At 43.0% G+C, this 14,913-nt stretch overlaps 1 protein-coding gene across 5 annotated transcripts in view; it reads left to right on the top strand.

Moving 5' to 3' along the window:
• DZIP1 (DAZ interacting zinc finger protein 1) overlaps positions 1–14,913 on the top strand; it is a 69,037-nt gene that overhangs the window by 2,902 nt on the left and 51,222 nt on the right. For all 5 annotated transcript variants that reach the window (XM_049778701.1, XM_049778703.1, XM_049778702.1 and 2 more), the window contains 4 exons: positions 4–543; positions 7,472–7,556; positions 10,727–10,851; positions 12,694–12,855. In XM_049778701.1, coding sequence (XP_049634658.1) covers positions 4–543; positions 7,472–7,556; positions 10,727–10,851; positions 12,694–12,855 — 912 coding nt within the window. The remainder of the gene's footprint in view (positions 1–3; positions 544–7,471; positions 7,557–10,726; positions 10,852–12,693; positions 12,856–14,913) is intronic.

The following is a 14,913-nucleotide window of genomic DNA, read 5'->3' as shown; positions in this document are numbered from 1 at the left end:
CAGCCCTTCCAGAAGCATGTCTACTACCCGCTGGCCAGCCTCGAGGGCCCAGATGTGCCTGCCGCTGCTGCGGGTGCCGCCTCTCTGGCCAGTGCCACTTCGACCCCGCTGCCCTGTTTCCAGTTTCGCCCACGGCTGGAGAGCGTGGACTGGCGACGGCTGAGTGCCATCGACGTGGACAAGGTGGCCGGCGCCGTGGACGTGCTGACCCTGCAGGAGAATATCATGAACATCACCTTCTGCAAGCTGGAGGATGAGAAATGTCCGCACTGCCATTGCGGCGTGGACCCGGTGCTGCTGAAGCTCATCCGCCTGGCACAGCTCACCATCGAGTACCTGATGCACTCGCAGGAATTCCTCACTGCCCAGCTCCGCCAGCTGGAGGAGCGGCTGCGCCTGAGCATGGCCGACTGCGAGCAAAGCAAGCAGCTGCTGTCCAAGCAGGCCGGGGACATCAAGTCCCTCAAGGAAGAATGCAAACGGAGGAAAAAGATGATCTCCACCCAGCAGATGATGATCGAGGCCAAAACCAGCTATTACCAGGTAGGCACTTTGCAGTTTAGGAGCACACGGCTTAAGCCCCAAAAGATGCACCTGACCCCACTTCTCGTCCTCACTAGCTGGGAAGTTGAAAATCCAGCTCTTGACAGTGCTCAGGGCTTACTCCTCCTGGCTCTGCGCTCTGGGGTCACTCCATATTGGGGGGATCAAATTGGGATGCTGGGGTTTGAACCCGGATTAGTCACATGCTAGGCAAGTACTCCTGCTGTGCTATCTCCATGGCCCGATTTCTCTATTTTATTATTTTTATTTTTTATTACTTTGGTTTTTGGGGCACACCCTGTGATGCTTGGGTTACTCCTGGCTATGCACTCAGAAATCACTCCTGGTTCTGGAGACCATATGGGATGCCAGGGATCGAACCCAAGGCAAATGCCCTACCGATGTGCTATTGCTCCGACCCTTGATTCCTCTAAAAAAGTTTGTGCAGTCATGAAAAAGAAAATATCTGCTTGTCTGCTTGTTTATATCCTCATCTGCAACTCTTCTGGCTTCCACCAATATAACTTTTTGTATTTGAGTATAATATAAATCTGTGTGTGTGTGTGTGTGTGTGTGTGTGTGTGTGTGTGTGTGTGTGTGTTTCCTCTTGTTTTAACCTTTTAGGAGGAGGAAGTCCCCTGGTAATAGGTATCTGAGAGAGACTGAAGCAAGCCAAGGGGCTCCAAAATTGATTTCACACCTTTAGAGTCTAATCATTTTGGCGAAATGTCTTTAAACTGTCAATGGAGGGGCCAAAGTCATAGTACAATGGGGAGGGCATTTGCCTTGCACATGGCTGACTGGGGTTCAATCTTCAGCGTTTCATATGGTTCTGGGAGCCTGCCAAGAGTGATTCCTGAGTGCAGAGCCAGGAGTAGCCCCTGAGTGTGCTGGCCATGCCCCGCCCCCCAAAAAAGAAAGGTCACTGGAGAGCTGGAGTACAGAGGGTAGGATGCTTTCCCTGCATGTGGTCCACTCAGGTTCTATCTTCAGCATCCCATATGGTCCCCTGAGCCCTGCCAGGAGTAATTCCTAATTTCTGAATGCTGAACTAGGAGTAATCCATGAGCATCACTGGAAACTATTTCTTCCCCCAGTGGTCTTAGAAAATTGTGGTGCAAAAGTGAATTCAGAGAGAAATAGATGTAATATCTAGAAATACCTTGGGAAAAATGGGATAGTTAACAGTGCTTAAAATTCACCAGGATCATTGTGAGAAATGAATTTAATGTTGGTGAATGAATGGTCGGGAGGCAGAGAATCGCCAGTTAAGACAAATGAACTCACCTGCTGCCTGTGTATTTTATAAATCCTCTTGAAAAATTAGTGTTAAGTTAGTTCTTTATTAATTTATTTACTTGGTATTTCTTGTTTGTTTGTTTGTTTTATTTTGGGGGTACACCTGACAATGCTTAGGGCTTATTTCCTGACTCTGTACTCAAGGAATCACTCCTGGTGGACTTGGAAAACCATATGGGATGCCAGGGATTGGACCTGGGTCAATCGTATGCAGGGCAAGCGTCCTACTATCACTCCAGCCCAATGAATATATTTGTTATACCAATGAATTAAAATGAGTTCTACTTAAATATTGTAAGAATTTGATGATATGCCAGCTTTGCTATTAATCCAGAGATATAAACCCTGTATCAGATATTTTGTGTGCTTCTTTTTTCTTTTTCTTCATTTGATTGGTTATCATAGAAATAGTTGGGGGCTGGAGAGATAGCATGGAAGTAAAGCGTTTGCCTTGCATGCAGAAGGATGGTGGTTCGAATTTCGGCATCCCATATGGTCTCCTGAGCCTGCCAGGAGCGATTTCTGAGCATAGAGCCAGGAGTAACCCCTGAGCGCTGCCGGGTGTGACCCAAAACCCAATCCCCCCCAAAATAAGAAATAGTTGATAGTAAAGATTTTTCTAATAATGTAAATGGGAGGCAGGGGGAATGAGTATAAGATTAATGAGTAATGGTTGGGTTAAGTACAAGCAATACCTGTCAACCTTGCACTGCCAGGAGTAATCTCTGAACATCACCAGATGTAGCAACAAAATGAAAAACAAACAAAAGAGTAAATAACTACCCACCTTTTTTTAAATTGCCACTCGTGCTGGGAATGGAATCCAGGACCTCAGCCATGTGAGCCTGTGTGTTACTTCTGACTTGTGTCCCCTTGGGTAGTGCTCCCTCTAGGGAGACGATCATGTCTGTGTGTCGTGAGGAAGGGTCTAAGGTCTCACTGCAATATAAAATTTATATATTCCTATCCCTACAAGATAAGAACTTGTTTTCTTATCTCCCCATTTTAATGTGCCTATGCAAAAAGGAACAATGCCACATGGTACTACTGGTGCACGTGGGAGTAATAATAACAAGCTAAATAATCTCGATAACCTGGTTCTAACATGAACTCAGAACCCAAGGGAAACGTATCTACTAGGATTTCCTACTAAATAAAACCAAAAAAAGAATAGTGAAAAATGATGCTACATAGGAAAGAAACAATAAAAATTATACCTATTAAGGAAATACATCTAAAGAAATAGTCGAAGGAGATATACATGTCCGCTCTAAGTGTCCTCTCATCTTTCTTAGAAGCTCAGAGCTGTTGGTGTCGGGGAAGCCCAAAGGTCACAGTGCTGAGCCCCTGGGTGTGGTGTAGTGTGTCAGGCCTGGGAATGTAAGAAATACTTTATTTAAACACTGTGGCTACAAGGTTGTTCATAAGACAGTTTGGTTTCTTTTCACAGTTACAAAGTTATTCATGATTACAATCAGTGCTGGCACAGATGCCGGGAGAAAGGAACCCTCATTTACTGCTCGTTGGAATGCCTTCTAGTACAGCCTTTCTGGAAAACAATATGAATATTCCTCAAAAACCTGGAAATTGAGCTCCCATATGATCCAGCAATACCATGTCTAGGAACACAAAAACACAATACAAAAATGCCCTCTGCACTCCTATGTTCATTGCAGCACTATTTATAATAGCTATAATCTGGGAATAACTGAAGTGCCTGACAACAGATGAGTAGCTGAAAAAAACTGTAGTACATCTATACAATGGAATACTATGTCGCCATTAAAAATGAAGTCATGAAATTTGCCTACACATGGATGGACATAGAGACTATCATGCTGAGTGAAATGAATCAGAGGGAAACAGAGATAGTTATAGAATTCATTTTCAGAATTTTAAAAAAAGACAGTATAGTAATAATACCCAGAGACAATAGAGATGAGGGCCAGAAAACCAGCTCATGATATGAAGCTTACCACAAAGAGCAGTGAGTGCAGTTACATAACTAGCTATTTGGGCCCGGAGAGATAGCGCAGCGGCGTTTGCTTGCAAGCAGCCAATCCAGGACCAAAGGTGGTTGGTTCGAATCCCGGTGTCCCATATGGTCCCCCGTGCCTGCCAGGGGCTATTTCTGAGCAGACAGCCAGGAGGAACCCCTGAGCACTGCCGGGTGTGACCCAAAAACTAAAAAAAAAAAAAAAAAAAAAAAAAACCATAACTAGCTATTTAAGTAATTATTTAAAAATAACCATTTAAATAGCTTTTTTTTTTGGTTTTTGGCTCACACCCGGTGGTGCTCAGGGGTAACTCCTGGCTCTACACTCAGAAGTCACTCCTGGCAGGCTCAGGGACCATATGGGATGCTGAAATTCGAACCACCATCTGTCCTGGATAGGCTGCATGCAAGGCAAATGCCCTACTGCTGTGCTATCTCTTCGGCCCCTTAAAATAACTATTTTAAATAAGCTTTTTTTTTGTTTGTTTTTTGTTTTTTTTTTGTTTTTTGTTTTTTTGGGCCATACCCGGCATTGCTCAGGGTTTACTCCTGGCTGTCTGCTCAGAAATAGCTCCTGGCAGGCACAAGGGACCATATGGGACACTGGGATTCGAACCAACCACCTTTGGTCCTGGATCGGCTGCTTGCAAGGCAAACGCCGCTGTGCTATCTCTCCGGGCCCTAAAATAACTATTTTAAATAAATAGTTAAAATAACTGCACTAACAACTACTGTGATCATGACAGAGAGAGAGAGAGAGAGAGAGAGAGAGAGAGAGAGAGAGAGAGAGAGAGAGGTAAGATAGGTGGGGAATGGAGAACATTGATGGTGAGAAGGGTGGTGTACATTCGATGATTGAAACCCAGCTACAAACATTTTTGTAACCACAGTACTTAAATATATCTATATCTAAAAAAAAAAAAAAAAAAACCTGTTCATAATTGAGTTTTAAGCGTACAATGTCCAACACCCTTCACCAGTGCACATTTCCCGCCACCTGGTGTTGGGCTCTGGAGCTACAACAGCTGGTTCTTAGTGGACCACGTGGTGTTGGGATTAAATGTGGGTTTCCTATGTGTAGAACGTGGGCTCCAGCTCTGTATTATTTCTCTCTGGTCCTTACTGTTTTATTAGCCATTGAAAAAGATTGTGTGAGGCCAAAGTAATAGAACAGTGGGCAGGGCACTTGCTTTATAGGCAGCTGACCTGGGTTTGATCTGCTGCATTCTCACTCCCTGAGCTCTGCCAGGAGTGATTTCTGAGCACAGGGCCAGGAATAACCCTTGTGACTCCAATTAAAACAAAAACCAGGGCCCGGAGAGATAGCACAGCGGTGTTTGCCTTGCAAGCAGCCGATCCAGGACCAAAGGTGGTTGGTTCGAATCCCGGTGTCCCATAGGGTCCCCCGTGCCTGCCAGGAGCTATTTCTGAGCAGACAGCCAGGAGTGACCCCTGAGCACCGCTGGGTGTGGCCCAAAAACCAAAAAAAAAAAAAAAAAAAAAAAACCAAAAACCAATGATTTAGTTCAATTTATATTAGAGGCACTTTGATTTACAATACTGTTAAAGGTACAGTTTCATGCATACATGCATAAGACTTTTAGTTTTTTACTTTTGTTTATCAGTGTTTTGTCATTTTCTTCATATAAATTTTATCACTATTTTGTTAGGTTTATAAAATGGGTATTTCATTTCAGGGGTGCTAGTTTTCATATTTTAAAGATGCAGTGATGAGAATATGATTTTGAAAAGAAGTTCTTACTTTTCTTTTAAGGGAATGATTCTGAGATAGTTTCAGGAATCACTTTTATGTAACTCAAAGGTGAGACTATAGTGGGGAACAAGTTGAAAGCCTGCATGACATTTCAATCAGTGTTAAAGTAGAATCTTGAGATATGAGTAAATTGGATTTCTTCTTGGTAGACGAATTTTAGGATGCCAGACATTTCTTTTTTTTTTTTTAATTTTTTTATTTTTAATTATGAGAACCAAGATGCAAAAAAAGAGGACAAGGTAAAGTTACAGTGGAAGGACAATCACCCATAACATAGTTCTCAGAAGAAGTCCCCTTGCTGATATCTTAACTTTGAACTTTCAGCCAAAGAACATTAAGACAAACAAAATAGAATCCATTTACAATTACTTTGTCTCTCAAATCCCCAGATTGTAACACATTATAATATTTCTTAACAGCACACAAGGCAATCTAAAGCCATAAAACTTACATAACTTCTTAAACATTAGAGGCATGGTATTTTTTACATTTCCCTGTACATGCATATTAGCTTAAGTTAACCTCAAATTTTAAGTGGTTTTTTTTTTTAAGGATTAGAGTCAAATGAGCACAGTAAAAACAGTGTTAGAGTGGCAATTATTGTTTGCATACATTTCTAAGCATTTGTTCAGTTCTTTATAAATTCTGGAAACGGGGCCAGAGTGGTAGCACAGTGGTAGGGCATTTGCCTTGCATGTGGCTGACCCTGAATGAACGCAGGTTTGATCCCTGGCATTGCATATGGTCCTCTGAGCCAGGAGTGACTTCTGAGAGCAGAACCAGGAGTAACCATTGAGCTCTGCTGGATGTGGCCAAAAATAATAATAATAATAATAATAATAATAATAACAATAACAACAACAACAATAACAATAATAATAAATTCTGCAAAGAACCAGAACAGGATCATAGTGCAAATAAGACAGACCAGAATCTCAGAAAGCTGCTATTCTAGAACCACGCAGGACTAGGCAGGAAGTGAAGAATATCAAGGTGAAACCATCAGCTGGTGACATTTTCATCAAAAGATTAAAAGAGGGGCCAGCGAGGTGGCGCTAGAGGCAAGGTGTCTGCCTTGCAAGCGCTAGCCAAGAAAAGGACCACAGTTCGATCCCCTGGCGTCCCATATGGTTCCCCCAAGCCAGGGGCAATTTCTGAGCGTAGCCAGGAGTAACCCCTGAGCATCAAATGGGTGTGGCCCTAGAAAACAAAAACAAAAACAAAAAAAAGATTAAAAGACAGGAGATTGCAGCCCTGGATGACTGGAGGACATTTTGGAAAGTTGAAGACAATCAGTAATGTCCCATGTGGGCCCAGATAGTCTATAAACACTATCTTGTCTGACAAGGAGATGTCAGCCCTGGAGCAGTCTGGGAAGGAGTCAGGGAGGGGACTAGATCATGCCAAGGCTTGGAAGTTGTTCTGCAGGAGGCCCTGGAGATGGGCCTGGCTGCAGTGTCTCCAGCCTGCCCCTATTTTCCAGAAACCCGCCTAGAGGCTGCTTTAATCACTATCCTGTGTACATTAGGGGAAGAACGCCCTGATTTTCTGATTTCTTGCACATATTTTGGGGCCCCAATTCAGTCACCTAGATTGCAGATGAAGGGACTGGAGAGATAGTAAAGTGGGCAGTACATCTGCCTTGTATGCAGCAGACTTGGGTTTGGTCACCAGTATCCTATATGGTCCCTTGAACACTGCCAAGGAGTGATCCCTGAGCTCTGAGTCACCACCAAGTACGGCACCAAAGCTACCCCTCCCCCCAAAAACAACAACAACAACAACAAATTACAACTGAAATTAAATACCGGAAGGTTTGTTACCTACACTTGGATGGATGTTCTGTGTTGCATTTTCAGTGCCATTTCTGTGACAAGGCCTTTATGAACCAAGCTTTTCTACAGAGCCATATTCAGCGCCGCCATCCTGAAGATTCTCACCTTGGTAAGTGATGAGCTCAACTCCAAAGAGCCTGTTTTTTCTGGTTCCTCTTTCTTCCTTTCCTTCTTTTGTTTATTTTATTTCTATTTTCAGTGAAACATGGGTCTATTGGCATTCCTCAGTTCTTTGGCATAAAAAGAAAAACAAACAAAAAAAAACCACATACAAAATAGAAACAAACAAAATACCCCAAAATCAAAATTCTTATTAACTCATGAAGTCAGTATTGAGTCCTTCTGCCATAGGTACTGTACCTGGGCTACTGATAACAGCCACAATCCGAATGGTTCTGCTCTCTCAAGCCTGAAGAGGGAGACACACTTGAATGAATGAACAACTCATTCCAAATAGAAAAGAATAACAAAGGACAGAGAGCAGGAGACTAGGATGGAGAAGGTCTGCAAAGACTCTGCAAAAACCTTCTAAAGATGGTGATTTGCCAGGGCCTGAGAGTTAGTACAGTGATTAAGGCATTTGCTTTGTACATGGTTGACCCCATTCCAATTCCTGGAATGGCTTAAGGTCCCCTGAGCACTGCAAAGATCCTTGAGCACAGAGCCATATTTAGGCCTTGAACACAATCAGTTGTGGCCCAAATCACTCTCCAACTTCTGTCCCCCCATCCCCAAATCCCAGGTGGTAATACTTCATCAGACAATGGATTAATGAAGATGGGGAACCTAGGAAAAGAATAATTTTAGGTTGGGGAGAGACTGTGGCAGATAGAAGAGGGAGGCAAGAAAGCACTTTTGTGGAACAGAAAGCAGGTTCAGGAATAGAACTGAAGGGGCTAGTTCAGGTGGGACCTCAAGGGCCCAAGATAGGTGGAGAATAGCCTGAAAGGGCACTAGGGGAGCAGGAGAAGACAGAGGAGACTGTGGCAGTGGTTCTGGTGGGGCAAGTTGGCAACCAAACCAGGTTGTCAGCAGGGAGGATGGAAGAAGGAAGATGGATGGAGAGGATGGAGAGGATCTCTCAGGAAATTGGAGTCCATGGACCACAGAGCAGAAAATCTGTGGGAGGAGACTAAGGGAGGGAGCAGAGATTATCCTGGGCTTTTGTCCTGCTTGAGGCAGTGATGCTTCCCAAGATGGAAACCCACATGTGGGAAGCAGATTGTAGGAGATAGCAGAATGCAGAGATTGAGTGAGTCCTGAGGAAATAAGTGATACATAAAATTGGCATGTAAGGGAGGAAGAGAATGGGAAGACTCTGGGGGGGGGTGTCTAGAGTCCAAGTGTGGCCCAACGGAGGGGGGGTCTTGAGAATGCCTGGGCTGGGTGATATGACCTAGACAGAAGGGATGGAGAGGGCTAACCCCAAAACTCTCAATCCTAGATGCTCAGCAAGGGGAGAGGCTGGATTAAGTGAGAAATAGCTGTTGGGGTGAGAGTGAAGTGAAGTGTTTTGTTATGGAAACCAAGAGAAATCTGTGTCTCAGGGAGGAATGTTCCTGAACTACAGTGTAAGATGAAGAGGGAGGAGAATTGACCTTTGTCACTAAGAGAGCTTGATGTCCTTGACACAGCAGCTTCAGGGTTGCTGGGGTATAAAAGCCCAATAGGGAGCAGAGCTGGGAGGCTGGCCAGGATAGGTCTGTCATAGTCCACTGCCAATAATGTTTAATCTCAGCAACTCTTGCCAGGAAGGAGAACACAGACACAAGGCCTTAGCTGGAGGGAAATGTGTTTTAATTATCTAATCAAACTTGACAATTTTCTGGTTTGATTTGATGTGAGAGATGCTGTAATGTATTTGGGTGCTGATGTAAGTTAGCCTGAGTATAGAGAAGTTGAAAAAGAAAGAGAAGGGAACTCAGTTGCCTGCACATTCAATGCTCTCCAAATCAAAGCATGCCAGAAGCTTCTTTCTCTATAAGTGGATGGGGGGAAGCATTCTGCAAGTTATTGCAGACAGATTCCAAAATCCACATCACGATCTTAAATTGTTTTCAGTTTCCTGATGTGAGTACCTGTAACTTGTCACTCAGTGCCTGTTCCCCACCCTCCCCCCCACCCCCGGCATTTTCAGCCTTGGCTATTCCAGGCCAATAGATGGAGAAAATAGCTTAAGCTTAATATAAACAATATGGATGGCATAACATTTTGTATCTAAAACCATTGATTGCCGATACTGTTCATTGATGCACCAGTGAAGGTGGAAAAGCTGATGTATTTGAAGCATTCTTCCATGTGTCTGACCTTCTCTTCTGTTTCAGCATCTTACTCTCTCTCATACTCGCTGCTAAGAGTGTTTCAGACTCTGAAGTGCCTGTTGTCTCTTCAGGTCATCCCTGAGATTCTGACTTTCTGCTTTGGTTTCCATACCTTTCATGTCTACACTCACAGACACATGTATTCCATTCAGTCATGTGCACATCTGCATGTAAGTACGTGGACATAAGTATTCTTCCCTTCACATGTTGCTTTCCTTTACAGCTTTACAGTCCCTTGATTTGGCTCCTTGGATCTCCCTCCCCTGCCTCTCCTAGTGGCCAGGATGTGTGTGGCCCCTGGTCTGAATTTGCCTTATGAATGTTGGTCTCTGTGTGTGTCTCAGGGCCAGCAGGGTTCTCAGGAAAGTTAGAATCAGAGAGGATGGTGTCCATAGAGAGCTCAGTACGGTGTAAGCAGCAGTAGAAATTGTGACTTCTCTTCTTTCTGATGGACACAGGCCTCTTTAAGGAGATCCCAGGGTTAGGGCTGGAATGATAGCACAGTGAGTCAAGTGTTTGCCTTGGGTTCCATCTGCGGCATCCCATGTAATCCCTTGAGTCTTGCTAGGAGTAAGCCATGAGCACTGCTGGCTGTGGTCCAAAATTGCACACACACAAAAAAGAAGAGCTGAGGGGTGCTATTGGATCAGAGCAGCCGGGATCACTCCCCGAAGGGGCTCTCACACTCTCTCTAAAGAGTAATTCAGAATCAACATAGTGGCTGAAAGACTGAATATTAGTAGGAACAGTTGAATACCAGTAAGGCCAAGGGATGTACATAAACACTTAGGAGCACAATTGGGCCCTTGTGACATGAGATAAACAACCCCCAAATACAGTGTTATCCCAAGCAAGAGCAGATTTATTTGCCTTTTCCTATGTAATAGGACTGTACCCTATAAGTTTGATCAGAAGTGTCCTCAGATATTTTTTTAATGTGCTATTTCTGTTGCAACAGGGTATAAGAAAAGGGAGCAGACAGACAGGCTCCAGAACGAGGTGGACATGCTGAAGGAGCAGCTGGAGCTCACCAGGACTCAATTGGAAGCTTCTCAGCATGCCCATGCAGTGAGGTTCTCCAAGGTGGGGCCTGGCAGGGGGCATGTGGGCAGCAATTGGTGTCATTCCTTTCACAGCTTTGCTAGAACTCACCAGGGAAGCCATCTGGGTCTCAGTTGATGGGGTGTTAATTTTTTTTTCCTGAATTTTTTCCGAGTCGCATCCTGCATTGCTCTCAGCTAATCCTTCTTCTGTGCTCATGAGTGACCCTTAGTGGTGTGCAAGGCACCATATGGTGCTGGGGATGGAACAAGGCAAGCACTTTACCTCCTGTTAAATTATTTTAAATTAGTAGAGCTAATCACTTATGCTTGTTAATTTATTTATTATTTGTGGCCATATTTGACTGAGCTCAGGAGACTATATGGGATGCCAGGGATCGAACTTGGGTTGGCTGCATGCAAAACAAATGGTTTACCTGCTGTTATTGCTCTGATTCCTGCTTTTATTCTTAGAAATCAGCTTACAGGTCTGGAGAGATAGTAAAATGACTAATGTGCTTGCCTTGCACATGGCTGACATGTTCAATCCCTGGCACCCTATATAGACCATAGAGCCCTGCCAGGAGTAAGCCCTGAGCATAGCCAGATGTGACTCCAAAACAAACCACCAGAAAAAAACACAAAACCCAGCTTTCAGTTTTGTTGATCTGTTATTTTTCTGTTTAGATCTTCCTCCCTTCCTCTCTACTCTCTCTTTCTCATCTTTCTTTCTCTTCTTTCTCTTTTCTTTCTTTCTTTCTTTCTTTCTTTCTTTCTTTCTTTCTTTCTTTCTTTCTTTCTTTCTTTCTTTCTTTCTTTCTTTCTTTCTTTCTTTCTTTCTTTCTTTCTTTCGACTGAAAAACTAAAGATTGTTGAAGAATTAAGGACTAATCTTTTAGACCCTATATACACCTTATATAAATCTTAATTTTGATTTTTGGTTGGTAAATTAGGGCTACTCTATCCAAATTATTAAGGTATCAAATATTCTTTCAAAAACAAGTTTGTATTTTATCTTTCAAAATAGCCTTATATTTTCTTCTTATATTTTGGGGGGCAGCTGCCCATATCCAGCTGTGCTCTGCGCTTACTCCTGGATCTGTCTTGCTTGGGATAACAACAGGAAGTGCTGCAGGTTGAACATGATTCAATTATGTGTAAGACAGCACCTTATCTGCTGTACTATTTATCCAGGCCTATATATATATATATTTGTTTTGATTTGTTTAGGTTTGGTTTGGTTTGGTTTTTGGGTCACACCTGGCAGTGCTCAGGGGTTATTCCTGGCTCTATTCTCAGAAATCACTCCTGGCAGTCTCAGGGGACCATACGGGATGCTGGGATTTGAACCACCGTCCTTTGCATGCAAGGCAGATACCTTACCTCCAAGCTATCTCTCCGGCCCCTATATTTTTTAATATAACTTTATGTCTGCTAGTTAAGATGCAATGTAAGCTCATAATCTTAAGGTTTGGGTTTTTCTTTTTGTTTTAATAGATTGAAGGATAAATAATACTCTGTGTGACTTTGATTTGGGTTACAGTCCTGCTTTTAAATGCTGTGCTATTGCAAATCTACCCAAGACAAACCATCCTGGTTGATACATTTGAAGTGAAGCTCTACTTCTTTTTTGTTGTTGTTGTTTTGGGGTCACACCCGGTGGCACTCAGGGGTTACTCCTGGCTCTGCCCTCAGAAGTTGCTCCTGACAGGCTTAGGGGACCATATGGAATGCCAGGAATCAAATCAGGGTTGTCCATCCTGGATTGCTTGTATGCATTTCAAACGGCCCAACACTGTGCTATCTCTCCAGCCCCTCTGTCCATTTATTTCAAATTTGTTCATTTGCTTCAGAACAGCTAAGTCACTGATTTATATAATTCTAGGAATACGAACTACAAAAAGCAAAAGATCAAGAATTTTTGAAGTTATTTGATCAATGGAAAGAAGAAGAAAAGCAGAAGCTAGTGGGTGAAATGGAAAAAGTCAAGGAAATGTTTATGAAGGAATTTAAAGAATTAACATCCAAAAATTCAGCATTAGAATACGTAAGTATTGAACCAGCTGTACTCTGTGTCCACAGGTTCTGCAACCTTCAGAGGAGGGGTTAGAATGATTATTATTCATAGATTTTGTTTGTTTGTTTTGGGGCCACGCTTGGTGACACTTGAGTTACTTCTGGCTCTGTGCTCAGGATTCGTACCTGGCAGGCTGGGTGGGGTGAACCATAATGGGATGCCAGGAATGGAATCTGGGTCCATCTCGGACCAGCTGCATGCAAGGGTCCTACCACTGTGCTATTACTCAGTCCCCTCTTTTGGCATTATTCATTGAACTAGAACCTTTTTTTTCACGCGTTGGCTCTCATACCCCTTCTCTCTGCCAACACTGGGGGAGCTAGAGACAAGCACAAAACAAGGCAGGAAAGGCCTTTCATTGAAGAGAGAACTTTGGCCCCTAGTCCTAAAGCAAAGAAAGCACTTAGAGTATTTGGTTCAGTTATGGAAGAGTCTCTAGTTGCCTTTATTGGTTAGAATTAGTGCATCTTCAACCCTCAAATGCTGAGTCTGGGAATTCTCTAAGTTCCTAAGGAAGTTTCCAGAACGACTAACACTGATCCCCAACGTGGGAGAAGGAAGCCCCTCCAGAAAGGCAGGTCCTTGTCAGCCCAGGAGAAGATAATGGAGTCTGTAACAGGCAAAGCACAGCTAGCTGAGCCTTCCTCGCTGATGGGTGCAGACTTGGTCCACACTGCCCCTGTCAGGGGGTCTGGTTTGGGGGGTTTGGGCGATGGAGCAACTCAGCCAGATAGGCAGAGAGCTAAGATTCCAGTAGCTCCTTTAGAAAGTCTTATTTTATGACTGAAACCCAATTACAATCATGTTGGTAATCAAAATGCTTAAATAAAGATATTATTGTTATTATTATTAAAAATAAAATAAATAAAAGTGCCTGAAGCTCTTAAAGAAATCTCTAAATATATTTTTTTTAATTTTAAAAATGCTCATAAAAATAGAAAAAAAAACTGCCTGAAGCTCTTAAAGAAATTTATAAATATTTTTTAAAAAAATTTTTAAAATGAGGGCCCGGAGAGATAGCACAGTGGCGTTTGCCTTGCAAACAGCTGATCCAGGACCAAAGGTGGTTGGTTCGAATCCCGGTGTCCCATATGGTCCCCCGTACCTGCCAGGAGCTATTTCTGAGAAGACAGCCAGGAGTAACCCCTGAGCACCGCCGGGTGTGACCCAAAAACCAAAAAAAAAAAAAAATTAAAAATGCTCATAAAAAAATAGAAAAAGGAAGTTTTACCTACTGGACAAGAACTAGAAGGGAGCAGAGCTGGAGGCCAGGGAAGAACCGTGCACGCCCTCTAGCGGTCAACACATTTCATGACCTGCAGTTGGAAAAGGGTAAAAAGATCCTTTTCTCAAAAATGCTCCTTGAACTCTCATCCTATGGGTCTCTGGCAAAAAGAACAACCTGTGAACCTCAGTTTAGCTTGATGCAAACTCCAGTGTGGCCCCCATACTTCATGATTCAGAGTTTTTAGATGTGGCAAAGCGATCACCCTTCTTTTCTGGTGAAGGAGTTTTAAGAGAGACTCAGCCACTTGTGCATGTGAAATCTAGTAAAAGCCCCAGCTACCATGTTGTCTGTGACATGTCTTTTGCAGTTACACAATATGTACATTGGACAGGCTGCACTAACCTTCACTTCTCCCCATCTCTGACAACACCCCCTCCATACTCTGGGCAGCCTCCTATATGTTTTACCTGTCTATGAGCTGTTTGGTTTTTAGTGTTTTATTCCACATAGCAGATTTTCTTTTGTTTATTTTTCTCCATTTGATTTATTTCACTTAGGAAGAAAAAAACCCTAAAGAGTAAAAAAAAAAAAAAAAAAACCAAAAACCAAAAAACAACCTTTAAAAATAGTTGAAAAAACTTGGAAGTTTTCATGACACACGTGACTAAGTTTACATTTTAGTGTTCACAAATAAATTATTTTATTTCAATTTGATTTATGCTCATTCATCGACATTTTAACTTTATTCCTTTTGTGTGGGGGCTGTAGAGAATCATGGGTTTCCCCCAAAGCTGTAAAGA

Source organism: Suncus etruscus, chromosome 8 (assembly GCF_024139225.1).
Source record: "Suncus etruscus isolate mSunEtr1 chromosome 8, mSunEtr1.pri.cur, whole genome shotgun sequence".
Taxonomy (NCBI): domain Eukaryota; kingdom Metazoa; phylum Chordata; class Mammalia; order Eulipotyphla; family Soricidae; genus Suncus; species Suncus etruscus.
The sequence above is the reverse complement of the archived record's forward strand: the minus strand, read 5'-3'. Positions and strand labels throughout refer to the sequence as shown.